The sequence below is a fragment of the Epithele typhae genome, assembly GCF_022376455.1.
Source record: "Epithele typhae strain CBS 203.58 chromosome Unknown BXZ73scaffold_335, whole genome shotgun sequence".
NCBI classification, from domain to species: Eukaryota; Fungi; Basidiomycota; class Agaricomycetes; order Polyporales; family Epitheliaceae; genus Epithele; species Epithele typhae.
Window position 1 is genome coordinate 1 of NW_025954526.1, and position 24,999 is coordinate 24,999.

Here is a 24,999-nt window from a genome sequence, read left to right on the forward strand (position 1 = left end):
CTTGACGTGGACGTCGACGAGCTCATCGACGCCGTCTTGAGTGAGGACAACGGCGAAGGGACCGACGGATCAGGGCACAGGAGGTAATGGGTACCGCGGTGTTGACGACCTGGTTCCATCGGGTGAGTCGATCGTCCGCGCAGGCTGCAGCCTCTTGATCGCGAGCGTCGATTTCATGTAGCATAGTATTCCGTATTCACATCACCGTGTTATTGCGGTTGATTGTCCCGAATCCGGTGTGCTCCGATCTCACTCCATTCATTGGTGCAAAACGTCCTTGTGTGGTGGCTATAACTGCCAGTAATAGTGGTGAAAACATAACTATAAATACCTCTTTCTCTTCAGTGTATTTTCACCGGTTTACTCGTCAATCGCATGAATCGATACTCGACCAGACACATACGCATTTCCACCTCTTCTCAGTTGGTGAATGGTTGCAAAATCTTACTTAAAAACCCCTTCTCGGTTCACCAAGTCAGACGGTGGAACTCGACTGGCGTTAATGACGCAAACCTCGTATTCTCACCACACCTGAGGGCGATACCACCCAGAACTGCCAGGTGACGTGACAGGCGAGTTTCACCTCTTCGAGGGCACACAGTGAACCGGTGACCGCTAGTGTAAGCACATGCTAGATCTTGGCTAGATCAGCCCACAGCTTCTGTATGCACAACCGAGAACAAACCCCCGCTTCATTTTGAGCATGCAAGAACAAAGAACCCCTCCTTGGTGACCATGGCGAGAACAAATCGGCTCACAGGGTAGGTCGAACATGTTCGTTTGGCCCCTGTGTCAAGACCTCGCATGACCTCGCTGTCACATCAGCAAAACGAGGGGCGGCCGATCGAGCGCTGTGGCGCCCGGCGAAAGCGGATGATGTCAGCTCGGCAGACGGCAGACATCGTCGGACCGGATGCCCAATGATCGGACACGATCGACTTGCGTCTTGTAGGGCTCTGCTCGAGCGGTGATAGTCCGGTAAGACGTTTATTGAGAACGCACTAGGGAGCCAGATGTACTATGATAGATGTAACTTCGTGCCGCCCACTATACCTGCGCACCGTCCATCTTCAAAGTAGCGCCCGCGGCGTGCACCCTCTCGTCCCGCACCTATCCTTCTCTCTTCTTCTCCTCTCCTCCGCGTTCGTGCACTCCGCTCCCTTCCTCCTCCGATACGCCATCGGAAATCCTGTCCCACAGTGCTCGTGCCCTCACCAGAGTCTCGGATCTCCGCGTCTCGGTCCGAACGCAGCTGCACAGCCTGGTCTCGTCTGGCAACCGTATCCTGGTCAACATGAACTCAGCTCAGCAAGAATATTTATACTACTGGGGCCACGCACTTCGTGGCAGTACAAACCTCTTCCCTCTCTCTTCTTTTTCTCCTGCTTCACCAATCTTCGATAGACAGCAAGTGCTGCGCTGCTGGCACTGAACCATTTTATGAGTGGGAATACAACTTCTCAGGTGAGCACCTCCCCGCGCTCAATGCGTCCGCCTCCCTGCACTCTTGAACATGTCCACCTCCCGATACACCCTTCCGCATCCTGCGCGTCCACCTCCCCCCCTTCACCGACTTCGACGTCGTCCAGTGGGATAACCCCAGGTTCGAGGCCATCGAGTCCGTCGCCCACGCGCGGCTCGCGGTGCGACGTCGGCATGTCGCCAGCGACTACGCTGCTCTGGTTCTTGTACGTGCCATCCGACTCCTACTCCGTCCGCCCCGCGCTTACTACGTCCCGCTCGAACCACCAACTTAACATCGCGCTCACCGCCCTCGCACTGCTCGGTCCCCGGACGCCCCAATGCACCTTCGGCTGCTGCTGTGCATCAGCAAGTTCACGCACTCGGCCTCGACCTCTGCCGGCACGTCCTCCGACTGAAGGTCAGGGACATGCCGCCACTGTATGAGCATGAGGGTGCACAGGGGTGCACCCAGTGAGATCTAAGACGCACACATCCCCGAGTGAGTTGGTCTCAGTCCTGTGACCATTTCCTGCATTGCCCTCGCATGCGTCCTCCTCCTCTGCGCCTGTGCCCGCTCCCACGTCAGATATTACCCCTGGCCCCACGTCGTATGCCCCTGCGTCCCGCTGCGTAGGACACTTCGGCCCTACGCCCACGTCCAACGCGCACGTACCAGCGCCTCGCCCGCGACCACGACCGAGTCCGACGGTGTTCGTCCGTGCGCATGTCTGTGCTCTACTACACATAGTCAACCTACCGTCCGCATTTCTGACGCTTATTCTAACATGCTATTGTGTACATTACTTGATATGTAGTAGTAATGCAATGGTTTTTGGCTGCACACCTGGCAGACTGTGTCCTGCTTTAAGTGTGCACATGAAGTGGGTGGATAGCACCAGCGCAACAGGCATCCCGCGACTCGTCTGATCGCACTCGATAGGTCTTTGTCGGGTCAAACATGCACTGTCGTATATCGGCTGCACAGATGATGTTATATCATACAAAGGCTAACTAATGATCATTCACCCACCGGGATTCAATCGGGCGTTCACTGGCGTCTGATCATGTATGGTCGGACAGCGTCTTGTCCGACAGATGCAGATGAATGTCGAACGTCGCCGCCGCTAATCTACCAAACATGGATACTATCAGATCATTGTTCGTCTGAACTACAAATAATGATAGTGCCCTCTGACGTACTGCAGCGCACTACAGAGCTCTGTCGCGCGTGCACCCACTTTGCTGATGTGCACTCGCCGTTGAACACGCGTGACAACGTGACCACTCGCTAGTGAACACGCATGATGACACAATCACTAGTACTCACCCATGACCACGCGTGACCACGCCAGAGACCATTAGATCTAAGCCGTCTCTGCTTTGTCACGTGAGACAGGGTCTGTTCATGCCGACGGGGTATGTTCTCGCGCGTTCGACATACGGTCACGTTTAGTAATGGGGCGCCCGATACCAGCATCATTCCGGACAGATCAGGCGCTCGATTTGAAAGGAGACGCCCGACGCGTGTCAACAAGCGCTCAATTATTCTACATGCCGTCGAGCGAGATCAGAGCCTTCATTGAGCATAGGGGACATCAAGATACATGAAAGAAATTGCACAGATATAACGAAAATGATAATATGTACCTTGATGTTAAGTTTGAAGTGAATCGGGGGTGGTTCACAAAACGGTGCCACCAAAAGGCTATGGCGCGGTCACCAAAGGGCAATAACGGTGCCACACTAAGGGATTTAGCATATAATACACGATGAGACACTGTGTAGATATCGGCACAGAGGGCTCAGGGCACAAGGCGAAGGCGAGGATCTATGTCTTCTTCAGCATGCCCCCCCCCAGGCCCTGGCCCCACGCCAGGAGTAGGAGCAGGCGGACGGCCGACCTTGGAGACGACGACGCTAGCGCCCAATGAGCGAGCGCCCACCGCTGACGTACTCGCAGAAGACGGTGGGGAGGGCGCCGCTGCCGCACACCGGGGTCCGCGACGCGGAGAACGACGAGGCCGTCCCAAGGATGGACGCAGCCGTAAAGCGTGTACGCACGCCAGGCTTACGTGTATTGCGCGGGAGTCTGTGCGTCCGTGCCAGCGGGGATGACGGGTCGGAGTGAGGGGCGAAGCGGAGAGAGGCGCGACAGCGAAGGAGGAATGGACGGGCGAGGGCGCGCATGGGGGAGGAAACATATCAGCAAAAGAGAGCAGAGGGAGGAAAGTACGCCACCTCGCCGTCCGTGATCCCAGAGCACATCTACTCAATGTCGATGTCCGAGTCCGTCAGGCTCGCCGCGCGCGAGCGCACATCTTCCATCTCCCATCTCGTGCCTTCCTCTCTTGAGACCGTATCAATGAGCTCGTCGACGTCCTGGACTCGTGGGCCTACCGGGGAACACGGTCGATGCACAAAGGGCAGCTGTGGGGGGAGCGATGTACTATTGAGCATATGTAAGCCAACATGGGAGGGATGGCTGTACGTACCAGGTTGAAGGCGGAGTGAGTAAGCAAGTGGAGTATTGAGAGCGCGTCGCTAGTACCAAGAGAACGTCAGCGGCGATAAGCAACATAGAAGAGTGGGTTACGCACGCTGATAGACAGTGTTACCCTGTCACTGACTATATGCGTATGGATCTAAGCCTGGGAGGTGAGCCAATGGTCATCGAGTGGCATGCGGACCTGTAGGGGGCTCAAACGGGTAAAGGCCGAGGCGGGACACACAGGTAGTTTATGAACTCGCGAATGAGCGTGCCCGTGGCCACGATGCCGAACCCGATCCAGAGGCCGCAGATGTCGCCGACCAGAATGGCGGCAATCTCGTGCCCGAAGAGCTTCAGCGCCGAGTGCGTCAGTATCGTTACCGGAGACATGTAGACTGTTGCTCACCGGAGGGAAGGAAGAGCACGATCATGACTGGGGTGCGCGATCGCGGAGCCCCAGCACCCACAGAGCTTCGTCCAGGCGAGGTGGACAACACGGTGATGCGGAAGACGTGGGCGACTTGGGTAAGGTGGAAAAATTGCGGGCGACGAGACTGGTGACGCGGGCGAGGTGTGCGACGCGGGCGAGAGATGGCGACGGCGCGGGCGAGGGGACGACGCGGTTTCAACATGATGGGAGGCGTTGTGGAAGCGGTAGGTTGGGACGTGTCGCGGTCACCGCGTGGACAAGCACGGCCATTGGTCGACGGAAGACTGGGGGGGGGGGTCGAGTGGCTGGGGTCGAGTGGCCTGGGGTCGAGTGGCCTGGGGTCGAGGGGGAAAGATGTTCACAAGGGTCCGCTCAATACGAAGTGTGGCCGAGCGTGCTAAAGAAGATCAGGGTCATCGTGTAGACAATACAGAGAGTAGAGTAGGCGACGCACGTATGGGAGGTCCGTACGAGGCCAGACTCTTGAGTTAGAAGAGGACGGAGGATGGTGCTGGTAATGCTAAGCGCTGGTGTCCACGCAACGCGCGTCGATTCCCATGTACACGTCTCTGACTCTGCGGCGCTGGCACTCCCGTATGTACTCCTCCGTATCGTCCCTGTCGTCTCTGTGCTCCCCGTCTTTTCCTCCCGATCGTGCAGCATCCTCAACGTACGTGGAGCACGCCAACGTGCCCCCCTCCCTCACCCCCGCTATTCTCGAGGAGCTGTTTCGGGGCTGTTTGTTTTGGTGAGTCCCCCACTATGTGCACTCCCCACCTCGCTCACCACCTCCCCAGCCCCGGCCGCACCACCTCCTCCGTCCCCACAACGAGCGCGTCCCTGCAACCGTGCACGGGACGCTCGCTCCTCCGGCGCGGCCGTTGCCACTGTGTCGCACATCGCCGCATCCGCCCGCCACAACGCAGTGCAACCGCTGCAGCAAGCTGGGCGGGAACTCGGTCAACGATTTTCCGATCAAGGTACGCCTGTCCGGTCAGACTGCTGCGATCCGCATGTCCCTCAACCCGCTCGGCCCTCCCCCATGTGCTCTGCGTGCGTGCACAGAACATGGTGTTAAGCAAATCAACCGATGGGCGGCGGACGTCACCGTGCTCATGGACTACTTTGACGACGACCTGCCCGAGCCCCCTAATCGTCTGTCGCGTCCAGGATCCAGATCCAGAGCCTCCTCCGCGTCGCCGTTTCCAAGACCATCGCTGAGAGCATTGCCAACTGCCTCATCGTGACCGACTCCCCCAAGGTGAAAATCCAGCTCACCTGTATACACGAGCACATCTTCTCCCGTGCGTACCCGCCTCCTCGTGCCATCCATCCGCTTTAGACTTCCCTCACGCTCGTATTTATCGCGCCCCGCAGGCGATCGGGACGTCGTCTTATCGGCGGACGTTTACCGCTGCGGTCAAGTCCTGCTCGACCAGCACCTCCCGCTTCTTCCCCTCTTAACAACCGACCATCACTTGCAACGGCCCCGCTCTTTTACGGTGCGTTTTCTCTTGGTTTGCTTGACTTCCTTGTCCGCGCTCATATCCGTTTGCTCTTCGTCTCCCCGTCTTCCGCACCCTGACTTGTTCCTGTACGTGCGCACACGGAGACTCTTCCCATGTGAATCCTCGGCACATGCGCGGTGAGGAATGGCTGTGTCGTCGCACCTGAGTCACCACCTCACCCGCTTACCTGCGTCAGTCGTGTCACGTCAAGTCACGATTCCTTCAATGTTGATCCGCATCCACGAGCCCAGGCAAGAGAACGAGCTCCCCCGGTGTAGGGTCGAGGAGGTCAACTGCCAGCTCGTGGTCCCACCGGCACGCTCCACAACACCGTTGCCTCTTGACTCGATCTACAATGCCAATCGGAAGCTGCCGCTTGAAGACACGTCTCCGACGTTGTTTGTCGGCAACGCCTTCGGCGACGCTCCGGCGGCACGCTCCACGCCGCCGCCGTTGGTGATTGTCGATCCTCCTGCCCCACGCGTCCGCGTGTGGAGCTGCATCGTTTGGGAGGCACTGGCACCGTGTGCGCGTTGCACTCGTGGCGACCGCGGATGGCTCGAGTACGTCGAAGTCGCTCTCGTCCCCGATCTCGCGCCGCTCCGCCTCCAGGGGGAGGACAACGTGATGTTGAACCTCCCCGTTCCGACTCTCGCACCCATGCCCGTAGCAGTAATCTAGTAGTCACGAAAATGCATCAATTTCCCCGCTCATACCTACGTTGGAACACTGGAGCTCCGGTTGGACAACAGAGCGTCGCTGCCAACCAAATCCAACCAAATCCAATTTATTGGTTGGAACTTGGGACGTCTGTTGGATTGGAATAAAAAAGCGTCAGAACGGTTGGCTCTGACCGGTGCAGACGCCTGCAGACCCTAACGTGTGAGAAATTACCGATCGGCGCTCGCGGCTCCGCCTTCCTGCACTCCCCACACGCCCACCCATCATGATGGGCGCCCCTGCCGCCCTGTCGACAACTACTACAGGTCTGGCGGACGTCCTCCTCCGCGCCGCTCTCTTCCTACGCCCACGTCGCCCGCCCGCGCCACCGTCCTTCGTGCTGCACACCTCCGCATTGCCAGCCTTTGCGCCGCTCGCGTCCGCGTCACCCACGTTTATGTCGCCTCTGTCCACCTCGCCCCCATCCACCTCGCCGCGTCGCCCTCCTCCCCCACCTCTGCCTCTGTGTTGTCGCGGGGCCGCGGCATTCCTTCCTAGGCTCTAACCCCAGTATGTATAATAAATATATTTTAACCCGATGGAGCGCAACGCGCGCAAGATCGGAGAAGGGCGACGCGGAGAGGGCGAGGTGGAGGCAGAGGACCAGGACCGGGGCAGGGGGATGCGAGGCCCCGTCCCCCGCGAGTTGAACAAGCGTCGAAAGCGCGGGTAGGACGTGCTCGCGCGAACAAGTGAGACGCGCTCGCAGGAAGTGAAGGAGAGTGATGTGAAGGAGGGAGCGGTGGAGGCGGAGGTGGGGAGGGGACACCGTCCCGAGCCACGCAGAGCAGGTCCTTCAAGAAGCCTTGAGGCGTGCTCGCGCGCACGAGAAGAGGAGAGGGCGACACGGATTCAGAGGTGGGCGACGCGCAGGGCCGGGACGCGACGGAGGGGGGCGACGAAGGTGAAGGGCGACGCGAAGGTCGAGGGCCAGGCCAGAAAGCGAGGACATAGGTGTACTTATATTGAAACAATGAGTGCCGTATACTAAGTACCAGACTCTCTACCCCATCCCATGTGACAATGCCTTGTGTGCATCATGCGGAGCGACCTGTGCGAGAACGTCGAGTACAAACGAAACGAACACCTCAAACATAGCTAGCCCGAATTCGATCCACCGAACTGGCTGTCACGTGCGCGTCGTTCGAATAATGCAAGATGCAGGCGCCTCTGTACGCTTACGTATGATGCCGGCCGTCCGTAGGCCGACGCATACATATCTATCATCGACCGCGCTGAACCGACCGCCCGACACCCCTCCATCACCTCGACCTCCTTCTCCCACCACCAACATTTCATGATGTCCGGTCCGGATACAGAGCATCAGATGTCTGCACATAAGGCCGGGAGTCAGATCAGTTTACGCATCCACATGGACTCTGTGAGATACTTCCCATAGTTCCATATGTCACTTCACTGCCTTGTAGTTCCTTATCTCTTCCATTTCGTTCTTCTACGCTTCTCTCCTTGTTCCTTTGTTCCACTTACGGACTTTCTTTGTCTTGAGCGCACAGCCCGTACAGCCTCGTATCCATCTTCTGTCCGGTCTGACCTCTGCGCCACATATGTCCTCCATCATTCGCTTACGTATGCAGCTCCTGAGATAGATATAAGGAGGACTCTGGCTCGCTCTGCTCTTCAGTCGTTCTATCACTGACTGAGGAGTAAGTACCTACACTTCTATGCGCTCCTTACACATATGCTTACTGTATCTGTAGTCGCTCCTCTTCGTGTGCTTACAGGTACTACTTATGCCCTCAATATAGTCGTTCTATCACTGACTGAGGATCGCTCCTCTTCGTGTGCTTACAGTCGGTTTCCCTGCCTTACTCAGAGTTCATCACAGATGTCCGCTGAAGAGGCCTATATAGTGTCGGACATCGCTTCGCAAATTCACTACGCATGGCATCATTATCAGACGCTGAGAGACACACAGGAGCCGGCAGCGTCCATGGAGGTATACCGAGACGAGCTACGACGGCTCATTCACCGCCTCGCTAGTCGCTACCGAAGCTGGGGGGGTGACTGTCTGGACACGCTGCCATCGCTCGCCTTGTCCGCCATGTATGAGATCAACAGGGCCATCTACAACGTTGAGGCGAAGTTGAAACCGGGCGAAAATATGGGCAAGAACGCAATCGACGCCGCCATTCAAATCGAAAATCTGGTGCCGTTGTATGCCGGAGGTCAGATGCCCCCACAGTTTGTCGGAATTGGTACAATGACCCAGACACCGGACGACCACGGGCTGGTCAAGGTTTTGCCTCAAGAGGCTGTCTCGAGCGACTGGTGGAAGAATTCGAGTAAGTGCACAGACTATATCCCGTCATTCCCCGCTCTAATTGTTAATGTAGCCTGGTGGGCGGAAAAAAACGTTCCGATGCCACAGGCAAAGCCGGCGAGCTGGCAAGGCATCACAAGGGGGTCCCGCAGCTCGGTGAGGTTCTTCCTACCTAGAACCGGGCTACGCATTTACCAACCGTCTTTCTCCATAATCAGGGGAGCGTTCGGTGCCAGGGACGGCCTCGTCCTCTACCCGGATAGGTAATTCACCAACACCTGCTTTGTCTACCTCTATCAGAAGGGGTGACTCACCTACATTGCAGGAATGTGGCCTCGACAGCTCTCACCCTTGCCCGCACGAGGCCGGTCTACGGCCGCTGCGCTGAACCAGGTTGAGGCGGCCTCGAAATCTACCGCTGCCCGAGGAAAGTCGAGGGCACCAGAGCCGATAGAGGAGCTGCAGAGAGAGGGTGCGTCTTGCCACCTATATGAGCCAACGTACTCTGACATTGTGTCAAACGACGGAAAAGAAGCAAGGAGGAAACTTTCGGAGGGCCCCGGTGGGAAAATCGCGGCCGGTGAAGAAGCCGCGCCGCCTTCAAATCCAATCCCCGGCACTGCAGAACCCACCGACGGCTGTGAGGGGGGTGCGTCCGTTGGGATTTTATTCGAGATAGCGGCCTGGCCGATAAACCAGTCAGTCGGCCCTGCGGATGCGGCAGTCGCGATTTCCGAGGAACCCGTGAGAACGATCAGGAAGACTGTGCACACGAAGGAGCCCTAGTCAGATAGAACACTATATGAATAATAGACCTGTAAGCACACGAAGAGAGCGATAAGAACAGTAAGCATATGTTAAGAGCGCAAGGTGAGGTACTACTCCTCAGCTGATGACGACGAAGCAGAGCGAGCCAGAGTCCTCTTATCTATCCAAGCGCATACGTAGCGGAAACAATGTAGAACTGCGCATCCTCTTCCGGCGGATGTCCCCCCCTGAAGAAAGGCTTTCCACCGGAGGATACGCTTGACGTACGACGATTTGAATGGCCGGAGGTGAGAAACAGCATAACTACTGTTCGAACTTCGTGCAGCTAAACGAGGGGTGCCAGGGAGCGCGATGCCGCAGTTGTGAAAAGGCCCCCAAGAGCGGCAAGAAAAGTGATGCTGAGCGCGGCGTGCCCTGCATCGGTGCTCCTTTGATCGGCGGTAGCTGCGTTCGCTGCCACAGATTGAAGATAAAATGCGAATTCGAGAACGTGGGCGGCGGCGAATCCGAGGTGGAACGCTACGCAAGGTGGCGTAGAGCACGTCGCTTGGCAAATCCTGAGTTGTACCCGGAGGAAGATTCCGCGTCCGAGTACTGGTCAAGCCCGCCCGCGTCGCAGAGGATGTCCCAACCTGGTTTTTCAAGAGAATTCATTCGCTCGAGTCGGCAGGAAGGCTTCGTCGAGGCGACCTTGAAAGACTGCCGTATTTCGACCCACGCCCCCCTTTCCAAGCCCAGGATGAGCGCCCTCCATCCGGTACACATGTGCACGCTCGGCCATTCGTGCCTTCCAGGCCCCCGGAGGCATCCGACAAAGCGCGACATGCGAGGCCGAAAAATGTCGCCCGCCACGGACGGAAAGGGTCCGCGTCGTCGAGCACCGAAGAGCGCGCACCCCCGGTACAGGAGGCGGGTGCAGATCATACGGCTCAAAAGGACCATCATCTTCGACTCCCTACACTACGGGGCGCCGATTTTGGCGCCGAATTAGGCCTGAACAATACGGGCAAACCTGACGATGAAGGTTCGGGTTTCTTGAGCGGTCCACGTTTTTCCAATACCCCGCCTGACCTCTGCTCCGCAGCTGCTTCTGCTTCAGGGTCGGAGCGGCAGCAAGACGACACGGCCCACTCCTCTAACCACGTCCTTGATAAGTTGGACGTTGAGTTGATTTCAGACAGCGGCCCTCCGAGGTTCCTCGGCGGACTCCAATCGGGACCTCTGCAGGACAATGACTCCTACGGCTTCGATGATTGGAAGAACGTCTTGCAACCACCAAGTCCCGTCGGTCGCGAGTCTTCGAAGCAGAGAGAGTCTGGACAGCATCCCCCAGTAGGGGACATGGGGCTTGACAGCAGCGCCGTTGCGGTGCCCGTTGGGGACGTCTTGGACGCCAGCAAGTGGGGGCCCCAAGGGCAAATTCGGCCTCGAAGCGGCGCTCACACACCGCCCCCAGCATCGGGATCCCTTGCACAAGGTAGCGCTTTAAGCGTCTGTATTCCGGCCGGCTACTTAAGAGATTGCTTCGAGTTGACAGGGATTCCTGCAGAATGGCTGGCGCGGCGTGTTCGTCCACCGCCGGGTAGGCAGTCGTCCCCCCTTTCCCCCGCCGCTTATGGTTTGCTGACATATATTGCTCAACCACATCAAGCCTTTCGAAAAATGTCCGTGGCCACGGTTGATGCAAACGTTGCTCTAGAAGGCGGCGCTGATCACAGGAAGAGCGCCCGCTTCGGCCATTTGGTCTCTTGGAAAGATCATATGCAAGACCGCCTTCATGCTACCCCAATTGATGCTTCATGGGAAGAGCGGCGCAGGGACTCCCACAACGGACGCCCAATTTTTACAGCGGACGCCGTATCCCACGGTCAGGAGGCGGCCCCGACCACTATAGTCCCCAACCAGGCTGCCGTCCACCTACAGGCGTTGCTTGTGGAGGAGGCTCAAAATCCTGTTGCAGACTTGCTGGAAAGCTTGGTAATCGCCGCGCAACAACAGGCGATCCTTTGGTCCCAGACGGATACATTCAGGGTATGTTTACCGTGCATCTTTTGCACCAGAAATCGGCGACTTACTTGCACCTTAGGCCGGCGTTGATGCATCTGGCGGGCTTCAGAGATCATTAGCCAACATATACTCAGCGTTCAGCGAGATCCTGCTCCTGCTTCAACGTCCCATCACGTCTAGAGATGTTGACACAAATCTTGGAGGTCTCCAAATGGTCCGCTCATTGCAGAGGCTGTTGGACGATATGGGAGATGTCGCTGCTCGAGCCAACGATCTGGTCAATGTCCGGGTCAGGGACCGCATTCACAGCCAAAATTCGGAAAATCAAGGTGGGTGAAGCTTGTCATGTTCACCGTGGTTGCGCATTGAGACCTCCCTATAGCTGCCGGAACAGGAACCGCCGCTAATCACTCTGCGGACGCCGGGGCATCCGGGCTGATTCAACAAACGAGGCCCATTCTCAGCACCTCCGGTCCTCATATTCTGTCTTTAGCAGGCGACGTCCTTCTTGCGTCCGGAACATACGCTAAAGGCTCGCTTCAGGAGCGTCTGCGGGCTCAAGAACGACTGGTAGCGCTGTTCCCGGCCCTTGCACAAGCCAACGATCCTTGGGGGAACTTGCCGGACATCATCAAGGGGTCAGAGAACCTTCCGTCCGAGTCGGCGCTCGTCGTCATCGACTGGGCAATGCATCTGACTGGCGAAGTGAGGTCGCTGCAGAAACTTCAGAAACAGGTGCAACACCGCGACGTCTTGCTTTCAAAGGTGGGCCCCAATCCGCCGAAGCTCTCAGGAGTCATACCGCCGCCGCCGATCAATATTGCCGCGTCCCGCAGCCCACGCGGCCTGCGTATTGCTTCTGCGACTGTTCCCGTCCACGCCGGAGCAGATCCGGCCGGAATCAATGCATCGGCCCCTCCTGGAATGGGCCCCGTTGCGTTAGAAACCGCGAAAAAAATTCCGGCACTCCCACCATCCGGCGAGCCATCAAGGGGAGAGTTTTCGACTGATGCCTTCTCAACCCAGCGCCCTGTAGGCTTCGGAACCGTCTTTGCAAGCTCTTCGTCCGGTTCTGGACGAGGGCAGTCGGCAGTACATAGGCCCTTCACTAACAATCTGTTCGACGAAGACGCTGCTACAGCTTTGTGGAGGAGAATAGCGCATCAAGAGGTTGTGGACGGCCTCTTTGAATCAGCCTCCAACCGTGTTCCATCGGCCACCGACGGGTGAAATATGGTTGCAGGTTTCCAAGAAGCCGTCTCTGAAGTCGAGGAGAGCGGGCTCCTCCCTGCGCACCAATGCCCCAACCTCGACATTTTTTGCCAAGGCTTTTATCTCGCCGCAGCAATCCCTCGATCCCCCCTCTAGTCTGACTAGTCTAACAGCATCCACTCCGTCCCCCAGCCCTTCCTCTACTCCCGCGCACACCGGAAGCCCTACGGCCGACCAAGGAGCGGCGTCATCAGTAGCTACCTCCCTCCTCCTCCTCCTCGCCCCGCCGGTTGCGTAGTTGATCCCGTCTTGGCGCGCCGTGGATGACACGGGGTCCGTGAGGTGTCTTTTTTGCCGCCGAAATAGGATGTGGACGATGATCCGGCTTGATACGATGCACATCTTTGTAGCGTCAAGGATCTATGAACTCCGGGACAGGAGCATTCAAGCGTTTCAGCTCAAGAACGTGTTTGCGATCATTGAATAGCGACGCCAGCAGGACGGAGCTTGCAGGCCCCAGGGGAGCAGCCGACCGGCATCGCGAGTCGGGGCATGTTTTTGCGCCGATGGTGGCCGCAGGTCATTGAGCCGGTATTCATGTAGAATAGTTATCACCCGCGGGGAAACATCAAGAGCCTCCGGTACATCCCCAAAGCGGTAACAGGAACGACCGAACACGTCGAGCTCTATGAAATATGATACCGACAAGTCCTCTAATCGCGGGGGCCAAATTCCTGCTTTAAGTCCCGAACGCATTCCGGGTTCATCGCCCCTTGATCCCCGGCCCATCGATTCAATGTACTCCCGTCCGCAGATAAAATCAAGCGTATCGAATCACCGGGCTGCGGAGGAAGGCCGTATTGCACGAACGACTCGAGCATTACTTGAATCGAACCCGGGTCCGAAGGCACCGATATCCCTAGGCTGCGCATTGCTACGAAACAAGGACCCTTTTCTGCCGCAAAAGACGCATGTAAACTGTAGTTGATGGATGTCGCGTTGATATATCGAGTCGAAAGCCATTCACGATTGGCGACCAGTTCACATTGTTCGGATATGAAAGGCCATCGGAATATGCCGTCCGGGATCTCCTTCTTCAAGGCGTGGATCATACCGACCTGGGCCCTGTATTGCTTTGGTGAGACTACAGCTAGAATTCCTCCCAGAACTGCAGCGAGTTGACGACATGAATAAAGCCATTGCTCAACGGCGCTGGCTCTAGGCTCCGCTGTGAATTCCAGGCCAGAAGCAGACGTCTGAGCAACCTTCGTGTTAGGTTATGTCCACAGGACAAATCGATTGCATACCCGCCAACCGTCGCTTTGGACCCACACCGAAGTGCTTCCTACGGAAAGGGCAAGTCTTCCGGCCAGCTGCGGCGTCTTGCTGCGTATTTTCTCGGGATAAGAGTCGTACAATACAGGCCCCGTCTTCCAGCAGCTGGTGTCCTTCGAGATCGCCAAGCCACCCCTTTCCCCCAACCGTCTCGTTGCCGACATAAACTCTGTCTGGCTGGAGATCAGAAAGATCGAGTGAGGGTGACAAATGACCACAAACCTGTAGAGCAGTGGATAGGACTCCAGGAAGACTCCAAAAGATAATGACGCCGTGTTTGTCGGTAATGATGAAAGGCCCCGCTAGAATAGGCAGATGGCCGTTCGGCTGCAGAGGTAAAAGAGGCGGATAAGAAGCCAGAAGGTTCAGCAATTTCTGGGTCAGGGATGCCCGGTTGTGAATGCAGTCTTTGATTTCCGTCCAGACTTCATGAACGGCCCATGATGTCCGATCTACGGCCGACGATTGGTGAGTGAATAGGTTTGTTCGACGAAAGACTGAACTCCGACATTGTCTCGTGAACGCAGAAAAAAGCACTCTAGCTGCTGTTTCAATTTTTGTCTGGTCTTCTTGAGAATAAATACGCCATTCGTTCCAGGGTATGGTGCCTACAGCCTCTCCCTTGACGTGCCCCTGAAGCAATCGACGAAGCAATGCAGGAATGGCGCCGGTGATGGCTGTATCTGTTTCGACTCCCGGCGCCTCCCGCTCTCCCAAATGAGAAGGCATTGTCGCGGAAGTGTTGTGGATGCGATGTGGGTGTAGGACGGTAGTTGTATGGCGCGAGCGTGAGAGGAAAACCCCAGATCGCTAGTAAATGCGGACAAATGTATTCGGCGCCTAAGCCGGCGCATGTGCGCGGCATGCGGCGATGTGCTGTCTTTTATTTGAAAGCGCAGTTACCGATAGACCATCGCATTCCAGACGGCTGAGAGCAGCCGAATCGCGGCCGCACCGCTGTGATGCAGGCACCCTGTCTTCTCCTAACGCCGATGAAGGGAAGCCAGTAATGGCGTTGAAATCCCACATTGCATAACCGCACCGTAGGGTGGGCTGCATTGCCGCCGGCAGTATATACAGCAACGTCTGCCTACCGCATCACAAGCCCATGCGCAGGTAACCAAGTGCAGTGCGTGCGAAGAGATCCGCGTAAGGCAATTGGGTGGTGAAACACATGAATAAGAAGGGCTTTAGGGTAGACGACGAATTGAAGTGCCGTTGAGGTCATTGAGCTCTGACCGCACGTAGAGTGTCATCCTGGTCACCCCTTAGGGATCATCAACGCCAACAAGGCATTTACGCTCTGGCACACTGAGCCGCGCATTGTGAACAAGCTCGTTTGCAATCTCTGCGACGTATGCCGCGGCCCATTCATCGGCCCGCCGCCTTCCTGCACATATAGCCGCCGGTGACTTAACTGTTCGCGCTCCGCCTTCGGGGGTCCAGCCGCCGGGGAGCCGGTCGCGCTGATGATGACGACGACCGCCTCGTGCGAAAACGTAGGTGCTACCTCTCCCATCCCCTATATACCGAGCACCTCCCTGCAGCAGATTTATGGAGCGACTCTCGTACATTTAGTCCCCATGTTCGAAGGAATGAAGAAGTCACCGATGGGCCGCTCGCAAGGAGGCTCGAGCGGAACGTGCCAGAGCGGGCAATCATCAAGCGCGGCGAAGAAACGGAATCCATGGATTACAAAGACATTTAGTGAACCGAAGGGCCATGAGGACCATAGTGAGTCGCAATCTGTAATGAATGACTCACACCGCCGACCGCAGAGGAACGCGCGCTTGCTTCTGTGCGTCCCGCAGGCGATGTCGGCGGTAGCAGCTGCTATGGTGTGGAGAGGCGGGGGGAGCGAAGGCGGGCATGGCTGGATAGGGAAGAACGCGGAAGCAGTGCCATATGACGCTCTTCGGGATTGCGCGAGGGCCTGGAGTCTGGCGGCGCCCGCAACCCCGAACATCGGGTAAGGTGTCGACAGCTATTGGATGCCCTATGAAAGGCCCGCAAGAAATTCTGGTTTCAAGCATTTCTTCAGCTTGGCCATGAGCTTCGCACGCTTTGTGTGCCCGATATTTGAACCAACGGCTTTAGACGCTGCACAAAGCATATCTCAGGATGCCGATCTATTCTATACAGCCCTGGTGAACGTTGAGCCAAGGAACGGTTCGGAATCAACGTACATATGCGTTATGAGACCGCGACCGGCCATGTCTTTCTTTTCACATCCAGGATAAACGCAGTAGAAGTCGCAGGAATCGCTGGGCCTCGGTCGCGTCTCTCCCGAGGATCCCCCTTGTGATCGCTTGGTGGAGCTCTTCGAAGATTTTTGCTTGCTTCGCCCGGGATTAGTTTCCTTGGAGATCGATGAAGGCGGTTCACGCAATTCGGCCTTCGATGGAAAAGATTGCGTTAGCAATATGCCGTGGAGAATGGACTCCAAGACGGAGGCGGTATGGCCTGACCTCTTCGTTACCGGCTGGGAGCGCGGAGGGCGCATGTATCGCAAGCGACGCCACTAATTGACCCGTCAGTAGTTACAGAGCCGCGGGAAATTGTGTTACATACCGCCGCCGATGAATTGAGCCTCTGTTAGCATCGCAGACGCAGGAAACGTGGACAGAGATCGCCATGCATGCCATACGAGGGTGTCTAGCTGCAGTAAGTCTTCGCCGTGGCCGCCGCTGTTCAGGCGATGGGCTCGCTGTTGAGGAACCATGCCAGCTGTTACATCGAGGTTGTGCAGTGAGACGAAGTCACAGGCGATTTTGACCGCATTCTGACGATTCTGGACCTGTGAGTACGATCAGTATTGAGAGGCCATGAATGCGGGAAGAACCTTCCTGGTGGGGCCATCCTGCCGGAATGAAAATCGCGTCGCCAACAAACTGTTCAATCCGTACATATTGAACACCGTACTGCAATCTTAGATCCTCCCAAACCTGATCTGTGATGTAAGATTCCTGTGAGTGGATGGGGTCTGTCCTCTCATATTCCGTCGGATACATGGTCCGTAGATGGTGCCGGATATGCGGCTGGCTCTCCGGAGGTGAAGCATGCCATACAGCCCCGACTTGACTCGGATCGGGGCAGAACGTCATGAGGTTGACGGCATCAGTGAAGTCGAGATGGAGTTTGGTGGTCCCATGAGAGCTGTGGGGATTACCGTATGCAACGTACATTTTGGGACCTGTACGCCCACCTCCGTCAGCTCCACGTATATCGAATGTTAACTCTGTGATACCGACCGAGATCAGGAGGGCAGCCGCTCCGATCAAAGTGAGCGGCGAGATTTTTCACCCCGTTCAAAGCCGCAACGTCTCTTGTAGGAACCGGGATCGCTTCTATAAAACTATCATGATAGTCTGGGAACTTCTGGCGAAACAAATCTTGAGGTGGCCAGTCCTAAGAGTCGTTCAGCAGGATCTGGATCGCACAACCCGTAGGCAAAGCCAACCTTCAGCTTGAGTGCATCACATGAGTCGCCGCCTTCAAATGCACTTAAGAAGTCGGCAAGCGTGTATTCGCCCTCGGCTTCAATGTCAGTGCCGCAATAGATGGGTTTGACCCTTTCCCGGCCGAACCTCTTCATAAGAAACGCGGGAGTCCAGGCGCCTTGGAGAGTCCGATCGATGCCCCTAACGACCACGAGTTTGTTGCGCTCCCAAACAGAGTAGAAATCGTCCTCTGAGAAAGCACCGTTTTGAAAGGTGGGTATGTCGATGGGCGCCCCCGGCGTCCGTTCGGGGCGTAGAGTGATCCGTCTATCGGGCATAAGTACGCTTTATGGTTTACACCACACCTGATCACCCACCTGTGTACGAGAAACTGACTCATCTCGAGTATGGCGCTATCTAACTCTGACAGCGAAAATCTTGTCCGCGGTCGGAAGCTGCCTCGGGTATGTCCTTCCTTATTGTTCACTGTACAAAACCTGCCATCTAGAAGCTTCAAACAATGGTCACAAATCAATATGACTGAGCGAGGTGATAAATAAACTTACTTGATCGGATGGGCGGACGATGTCTTGAAGGCATTCATCACACAAGTCGACTCCACAAGAAGCGCAGAACCACGATTTTGAGAACAGGTCCGCCAGGCATCCGTCTACGATTAGTTAAGCGAAATACGGATAAAGGGGGAGGAGCTTGCAGACCGCAATAATCCCTTATGCCCGGACGGGTCTTGCGATGGACCACATTTCCCGCCAAGATGTGATCTCTTTCTGCACGTAGTTTGGGAAGCATATAGGCAGCGATCGTGAACTGAAACAGAACCACGTAGCACAAAGGTGAGCGAGACAGCATGAGGTGAGTTGACAATGTGAATGGGCGCACCTTCAACTCGTCTGCGGACCGGGAGTCCATCCTTCGGTTGAAAATGGTCCGGTAATCCGGGGAACCATGAGCGGGGTCCCCGGGGTTTAGCGAAATGTCATCAAAGAAGCCGGAGGCGTCGGTCTCAACGCTGCGGAAATCTGCGGTATAAAGCTTATCAGCAAGGGACTGACGGAAGACGGCTGAAGACGTGCTTATGAACCGGCAGGATATCTTCAGCTCTCGCTCTGGCTTTTTATTAACTTTGCCTCGACAGCAGTCTATGCACATTGAGAGGCGCTCGGATATACGCCGCGTCCCACATGATGTCTGTTGCAAAACGGGCGATTTCGGAAGCGACATGCTTCAGGTCGCAACGGCGCTTAGAAGAACGGGGCAGGGATTTTAGCGCAAAGTTTTAGTATCAAAGCGGGGGTGCACACCGGTCGAAAAATAAGACCGTCAACGGGTGGTGCCTGAAGCTGAAAGCGGTTGCAGGATGAGGAAAGTTGGCCTCACTCGGTGCGCGGGCGCCACTGGTGGCGCTTTGTTGGGCGCCCGGTGTCGCCGCCAGCTCACCGGCGGCTACTCCGTCCACGTCAGCGCATCGCCACGACCATCGCTCCAAATTCTCCTCCGCCATGCAACCCTGCTGTGACAAACGGTACACTCGTTCCCGACTGTCGCCTTCACTTTCGATATCATTGGTTGTGCCCGCTCCTACCCCACCGCCCTGATTCACGACATCTCCCGTTCACCGGCTGTTCACGTGGCGCTATACACGGTACGCATAGCTTTGTGTGAAGGATACCCCTGCTAATGCCCGGCCTTTTAGTGTTCCCCATACGAGCGACGATTCGGTGAAGCACAAGCGTTCGTCGTGACCAGTATGCGCACGCGCAACGCCTCGTCTTCGCTGTGACAACCAAGGCGAAACCCACGGGAGGGGTGGCGGCAGTTGTTCTGTGCGCTTCCCTCTTGCCGGGAGGCCCGGAGCGTCGACTGTCCTTTGACGTCGAGCTCGGGGGCCGCAGCATCAATGACATTTTCGCCAAAGATGCTCCCGGGGCAGGTGCCACTCGTCACTCTAGTGGCTTCGTGGGTCCATCACCTGCTGCAGGTACGGGCGACAGAAGGGCGGCGGGGACGAGGAGAAGACAGGGCTGGTATTACGGACGCGGGTGAGTTGTTTTGTCGGTGCATGTGCGGACAAAGTTTAACGTGGCAATCAAAGGAGGTCGTTGGTTGCTTCATTACGTTCGGTCGACTTGATAGGCGACTGAGATCGGTGAAGGCCCGTCCATGTGAGTCATGGTTTTTGGTGAAGGGCGTTATGTTCAAGTTCCCGAGTCAAGTTTGAACAGTCTAATTGGAGTGCAAGAGTAAGGGGTTCCGGCTGTGAGCGGTATGTTTTTCCTCAACATTTTGTAGCTTTAATGCGAAACACCCTCATCCGACAAGTCGATGCAGATCGGCCCAGGCGACCTTCGCCCGCCCGCCGAGCATCGCCTCATCTACTGGACGCCGGTGTGGGCCCTCCTCGAGTCGACAAACAGAACGGATGCTGCGGGAGGGGCGGCGGCAGTTGTTCTGTGCGCTTCCCTCTTGCCGGGAGGCCCGGAGCGTCGACTATCCTTTGACGTCGAGCTCGGGGGCCGCAGCATCAATGACATTTTCGCCAAAGATGCTCCCGGGGCAGGTGCCACTCGTCACTCTAGTGGCTTCGTGGATCTATCACCTGCTGCAGGCTTGCCTCAGGAATTCGGGCGGAGGTGGACGGCGGCGTTGTGACGGACTATTCTTCGGGGAGATGGCCGGCCGAGCGTCGGATCCAACCGACACCGTACGCCTCGGGGGCTGCGTACGCATTGGGAACAGAGGGCGGGCAGCTCGGCGGCTCACCGGAATCGCAGGAAAAGGCGGAGCGGGGAGGTTGAGCGGTGTGTACGAAGCGGCGCCGGGATCAGGGGCCGCCGGTGCTGGGTCGGCGGGCAGAAGACCGGCGGCAATGGGTGAATACACGGGCGCTCACGCTGGATTGGTGTTCAGAATACCGGCGGGCGTGGATTGCGTGGCGGGAAATGGATGCCCGCGTCAACTACGCAGGCGCACGGGAGCCATCGATCTAGGCTTGAGGTATTGTAGAGCAGGGGTGGTGCGGCACATGAATTTGGAGGCAAGGGGTGGGGGGGGAGGGGATTTGCAGGGTCGGTTGGTGCCAAAACGGCATATTACCGGCGGATTTCGGACGTATCTGGCTTTAAGTCTTCGATGGTTCGGTGTTCTTGTGGGTGGAGTGAAGGGAAGGCGCTCCGGTCGATTGGGTCGGGAGCTCTCATGCTACTCCTCGCGATATACATACATTTCGCTGTGTACGCGGTGCCATGCACCCAGTGCTCCACGCCCGAATAATCTGTGTGGATCTCCTAGCCTTCCCGGTGTTCTTCGGGAGCAAGCTCCCTCACCGTGCATGTATCTACCACGGCGGTGCTTCGACCAGACAGAGTACCTGTGCCTTTGCGATGACGCCTGCAGCGTGTCGCCGGCGGCGGTGGATGCAGCATGGCGCAGCCCTCGTCGAATAGTTCAATCGCCCATATATCTGGATATCCCAGCTCAAGGTGAAATGTAATACAGCAACGTGTGGTATTTCTGCGAGTCAACCGACGGAGCCAGTTGACAATCATCAGGCACCGAAAGTTTGCCTCAAGTACGTTGCTCCGTCTCACATGGTCCGTCCGCAGGCTGCACCGCCGCGGAAGCGCCCTAACCCGCGGGGCGCCCGCGCCGAAAATAGGTGAAGTCGGGCGGCCAATGCTTCGGCGCGCCGCGGCCCGACTCACACCGGCGTTCTGAGGGCCGGCCCATCCCCGGCGCCGGCGTCCAAACTGCTCGGCGGCTCCACGCAGTCTTCAGCCCCGTCGCATCCCAGGCCTCGCCATCCTGTTCTCCATCTCGATCTCCATCCGATCCCCAACCTATCATGACACAAGCTGAGCAGCCATCCCCCATGACCGGCGAACAGGCCGCAGCAATGTCGGATCTCTCATCTCAACTTCACTACGCTTGGTATTACTATCAGGCGACCCTCATGAACGCGGACAGTCAAAAGACATACGACCTGGAGCTACGCTCCCTGATCATACGACTTAACCGGCAGTACGCACATTGGGGCGGCGCAAATCTTAAGTCCTTACCGTCTTTGGCCCTCGCTGCAATCTATGAAAATGATCGAGTTATAAAGATTCTCCGACGGAAGCTACGCCCCGGGCAGTATCTAAACGAAGCGCAAGTTCGAGACAACATCCTTGTTGCACACCTCATTCCGATCAAGGACGGCTCTTTACCGGGGCAGTTTGAAGGAGCAAGTAGAATTGCGCAAACCCCGGACGACGGCGGGTACGTGAAGCTTTTGCCCGAGGCTCAAGTTTCTAGCGCTTGGTGGAAGGACGCAGGTGGGCCTCGCTTCATGATTGCGATTGTATACATTTTATGAAAGGGGTGCAGATTGGTGGGTTAAGCAGGCGTTGAAACCGCCGATGCTGCGTTTCGCGATTAATGCGGCTGTACCACCGGGAAAGCACGCTCCCGGTAAGGCATCTATGCCATACATATACTGTAATCTGATTCAAAACCACGTGCAGACGACGACAGTCAGGGAGGTTTGGAGTCTGCAGCTGCCCCAAACCCGAGCACTTCCGGAACCGGCTCAGAAAGCAGTAAGACCCACCGCCTGCGTTTTAGTATACGTCTTTTAAACGTGCTTTTCAGCACCCTCCGGTATTTACACTGCCAGACCGACGAAAGCTCTCCCTCTGCGGCGCCGGGAAACTGCGAGCAACAAAACTGTTTTGACTAAATTTGTTGACAATGGGGGCGCAGCCAATTTTCTCGGCGGCGGTGAGCACACATGCGTCTGGAATTGGAGGGACTGCTGATGTATCCGATGCTACCAGCTGGAGTACAGTCGACCGTCACGGCGAGCGTAGGGCTGCCGCCTCAATCTGCGTCGTCCGCCGCTCCCAGCCGGCCGCCAAGCCCGCAACCCTTACGCCCAAGCGAATCGAAGAAACGAGGTCGCGATAAGGCTACCTGCCCGCCCTCATCACAGAATGGTCGTCCAGATGGGTGCAAAAAACCGCGAATGTACTTGGATCGCATTAAAGAGGAAGAACCGAATACTACCGATGAAGCCCCGCAGCAAGGGCCAATCTGGGGTGCTAACCGGCGCGCACTCGACATCACCGGACCCTTCGCGTTTCTCCGCGAGACTGATTCCCGAACGTTAGGGCAAACAAACGACTCAGTAGACAGACCCTTTCAGAACGGCGAGACCGAAAGAGGGGACGCCGCTTCAAAGCAGCAGCCCGCGCAAACCTTGAGCCAGTTTCACACCAGGCCGCGCACACGCCTCCAACTACGGAAGGCGGCAACTACGACAGCGGGGGGTAATATGGCACCTGATAGGTAGGGGTCTCCTTTTGATTTGATTCGAGGAGAAGCCAAACTTACGGCGACACAGCGCTGTAGTAGGCGGGGATCCCTTGATACCTCCACTTTCCAATCTTTCATCGCAGGCCCAAGGTAACATTTACCTTCCACGAAAATGTTTTTAATATCAATGTTATTCCCTGTTGAAGCAGACATGCCGGAAGACTGGGCTAAGCGACGAGCATCGGCTCCACCGGGTGAGCGGCCTTTCTACATCTTTCACCCCGGTCACATTCATTGTTTTTAGGGCGATCTTGGCGTAACTTACGACCCGCAGGTCTCCAACCAATCAATCCTTACGAAGAGGATCGTAAGATCGCCGTCGATCGCCGAGGGAGCGGCGTAGCAAGAGATCCTCAGAACGCCCCTCAGCCCGAAATCGGACGCCAGTACGAACCTGCAGCGGTTTCAGGACTGACGCCGCCACAACGTGGAGCCGGGGAAATCGCTCAGCGATCCGTACCCGGGAGAGCAGACATGACATTTGAGGAGAGGTCCGAGATTGTAGGAGGAGAAGCCGAGGAACACCTTCGAGATGGCAAGGACGAGATGCGATCAAGTGGACACGTTGCGGATCCGGGGATTCAGCCCCCAGCCCAAGCAGCAATCGATCCAGATATCGATCTTCGGATTCAAGTCTCACGCCATCTGCAGCTGCAACTTCAAACTTTCCAGCGTTCCGCAGATGTACAAGCGGCCCGCTGGTCTCCAACGGATAAACCGTCGGTGAGCCTGAGAAGCTATTTCGGTTGCTCAAAAGATCTGACCTGCAACCAAGGTCGCTTTCATGCCAGGGCGAGATGTTTATAGATCCATTGCGCTGGCGTACAGAAGATTGCAAGACGTTCTAATCCGGTTGCAAGTCTTGTTCAGCGGCCAAAATCGCCCGTTATCATGCCTTCAGCTCTACCACGATGTGCAGTCCCTGATGGAGCAGCTCGATGGGGTCGCAAAGGCCATAGCCGTCGAAGCAAAGTTGCGACGGTACGACGGATCTCGGAGCGTAATGAATTTTCAGGGTGAGTACACCGCATCGATCTCACATGCAAAGCCCCTCAAAAAAGGTAATTTCTGTATGCCCAGGGCAAGAGATTACGACACCAGGGGCCCGCGGTCGATCTCTATCCGGAACGGTCGGGGTCCGTCAGCTATCCGTGGCAGGCGATATACTCCTGGCATCTGGCGCATACAGTACTGGGAGCCTCGACGATCAGCTCTACGCAAGGGAACGGCTCATGATGAATCACCCCTCTCTCGCTGAAGCCGACGTGTCATGGGAGAAGGCTGCAGATATTATCGCCGGCTCGACCAAAGAAGCATCCGGATCTGCATCCGCTGCCATCCGCTGGGCCGTAGACATCGCACGAGAGGTACAGCGCCTCAAGGAATTCTTTCACACCCAGGGTGGGTGGCAAGGACTGGGATACGATGGGGTTGAAGACTGCGGGGAGCCGTCGAGCGGTTTGGACCCCGACGCCGGGGCTGGGCCAGCCCTCAGAACGCGGCTGTGAGTCGGGCCGCGGCTGTGAGCGGTAGCAGCTGTAGTGATACGCAGTAGACCTCAGTACGGTGCGCTCGAGCAGAGTGCAAGACTAATATATTCTGTACCTGTAGTGATACGCAGTAGACTACAGTACAGAGTGAGCAAAAGCAGAATGCAGCGGGATAAAGAAATGCGCGCTCACCCTCAGTACGGTGCGCTCGAGCAGAGTGCAAGACTGAGGGAGGCGCTGCGCGGGCGAGACGGTATAAGTGACAGACAGGACTGATGGCTACGGACCGGTGCACGTGTATGTAAGCAGGAACAGGAGAACGCGAGGCAAGCAGAAACGGAATGGTATCGTAGGATAGACCATGGCAGAGCGTAAGTCCGGGCGGCATCAAGACAATGGCTAGCGCGCATCGCGCGTGCTCCAACAGCGGCGCCGCAGCATTGCGCGCCCGACTTCACCTACTTTCGGCGCGGGCGCCCCGCG

General features: G+C 56.8%; 5 protein-coding genes across 5 annotated transcripts; 3 read left to right on the forward strand and 2 right to left on the reverse strand.

Moving 5' to 3' along the window:
* Positions 1-3,729: 3,729 nt before the first annotated feature.
* Positions 3,730-4,342, reverse strand: BXZ73DRAFT_110203 (uncharacterized protein; the record flags this gene model as incomplete). Its single annotated transcript, XM_048017334.1, has 3 exons — positions 3,730-3,891; positions 3,957-4,005; positions 4,194-4,342. The coding sequence occupies 3 exons, from the start codon at positions 4,340-4,342 to the stop codon at positions 3,730-3,732; spliced, it is 360 nt and encodes a 119-aa protein (XP_047870654.1).
* A 597-nt stretch (positions 4,343-4,939) lies between these two features.
* On the forward strand, positions 4,940-6,571 carry BXZ73DRAFT_110204 (uncharacterized protein; the record flags this gene model as incomplete). The annotated part of the gene is made up of 5 exons (XM_048017335.1): positions 4,940-4,976; positions 5,043-5,130; positions 5,180-5,230; positions 5,553-5,686; positions 6,087-6,571. The coding sequence occupies 5 exons, from the start codon at positions 4,940-4,942 to the stop codon at positions 6,569-6,571; spliced, it is 795 nt and encodes a 264-aa protein (XP_047870655.1).
* A 2,101-nt stretch (positions 6,572-8,672) lies between these two features.
* BXZ73DRAFT_84564 (uncharacterized protein) lies at positions 8,673-12,896 on the forward strand (the record flags this gene model as incomplete). Its single annotated transcript, XM_048023981.1, has 10 exons — positions 8,673-8,913; positions 8,965-9,047; positions 9,234-9,363; positions 9,424-9,540; positions 9,567-9,589; positions 9,985-10,424; positions 10,454-11,241; positions 11,311-11,690; positions 11,746-11,995; positions 12,049-12,896. The coding sequence occupies 10 exons, from the start codon at positions 8,673-8,675 to the stop codon at positions 12,894-12,896; spliced, it is 3,300 nt and encodes a 1,099-aa protein (XP_047870656.1).
* A 3,880-nt stretch (positions 12,897-16,776) lies between these two features.
* Positions 16,777-17,991, reverse strand: BXZ73DRAFT_60386 (uncharacterized protein; the record flags this gene model as incomplete). Its single annotated transcript, XM_048021709.1, has 4 exons — positions 16,777-16,995; positions 17,021-17,406; positions 17,465-17,621; positions 17,674-17,991. The coding sequence occupies 4 exons, from the start codon at positions 17,989-17,991 to the stop codon at positions 16,777-16,779; spliced, it is 1,080 nt and encodes a 359-aa protein (XP_047870657.1).
* Positions 17,992-21,515: 3,524 nt separating this feature from the next.
* BXZ73DRAFT_84565 (uncharacterized protein) lies at positions 21,516-24,534 on the forward strand (the record flags this gene model as incomplete). Its single annotated transcript, XM_048023982.1, has 10 exons — positions 21,516-21,987; positions 22,040-22,123; positions 22,177-22,251; positions 22,304-22,432; positions 22,489-22,980; positions 23,176-23,220; positions 23,301-23,517; positions 23,612-23,749; positions 23,855-24,007; positions 24,216-24,534. 10 exons carry the CDS (start codon positions 21,516-21,518, stop codon positions 24,532-24,534), a joined length of 2,124 nt encoding a protein of 707 aa, XP_047870658.1.
* Positions 24,535-24,999: the final 465 nt, after the last annotated feature.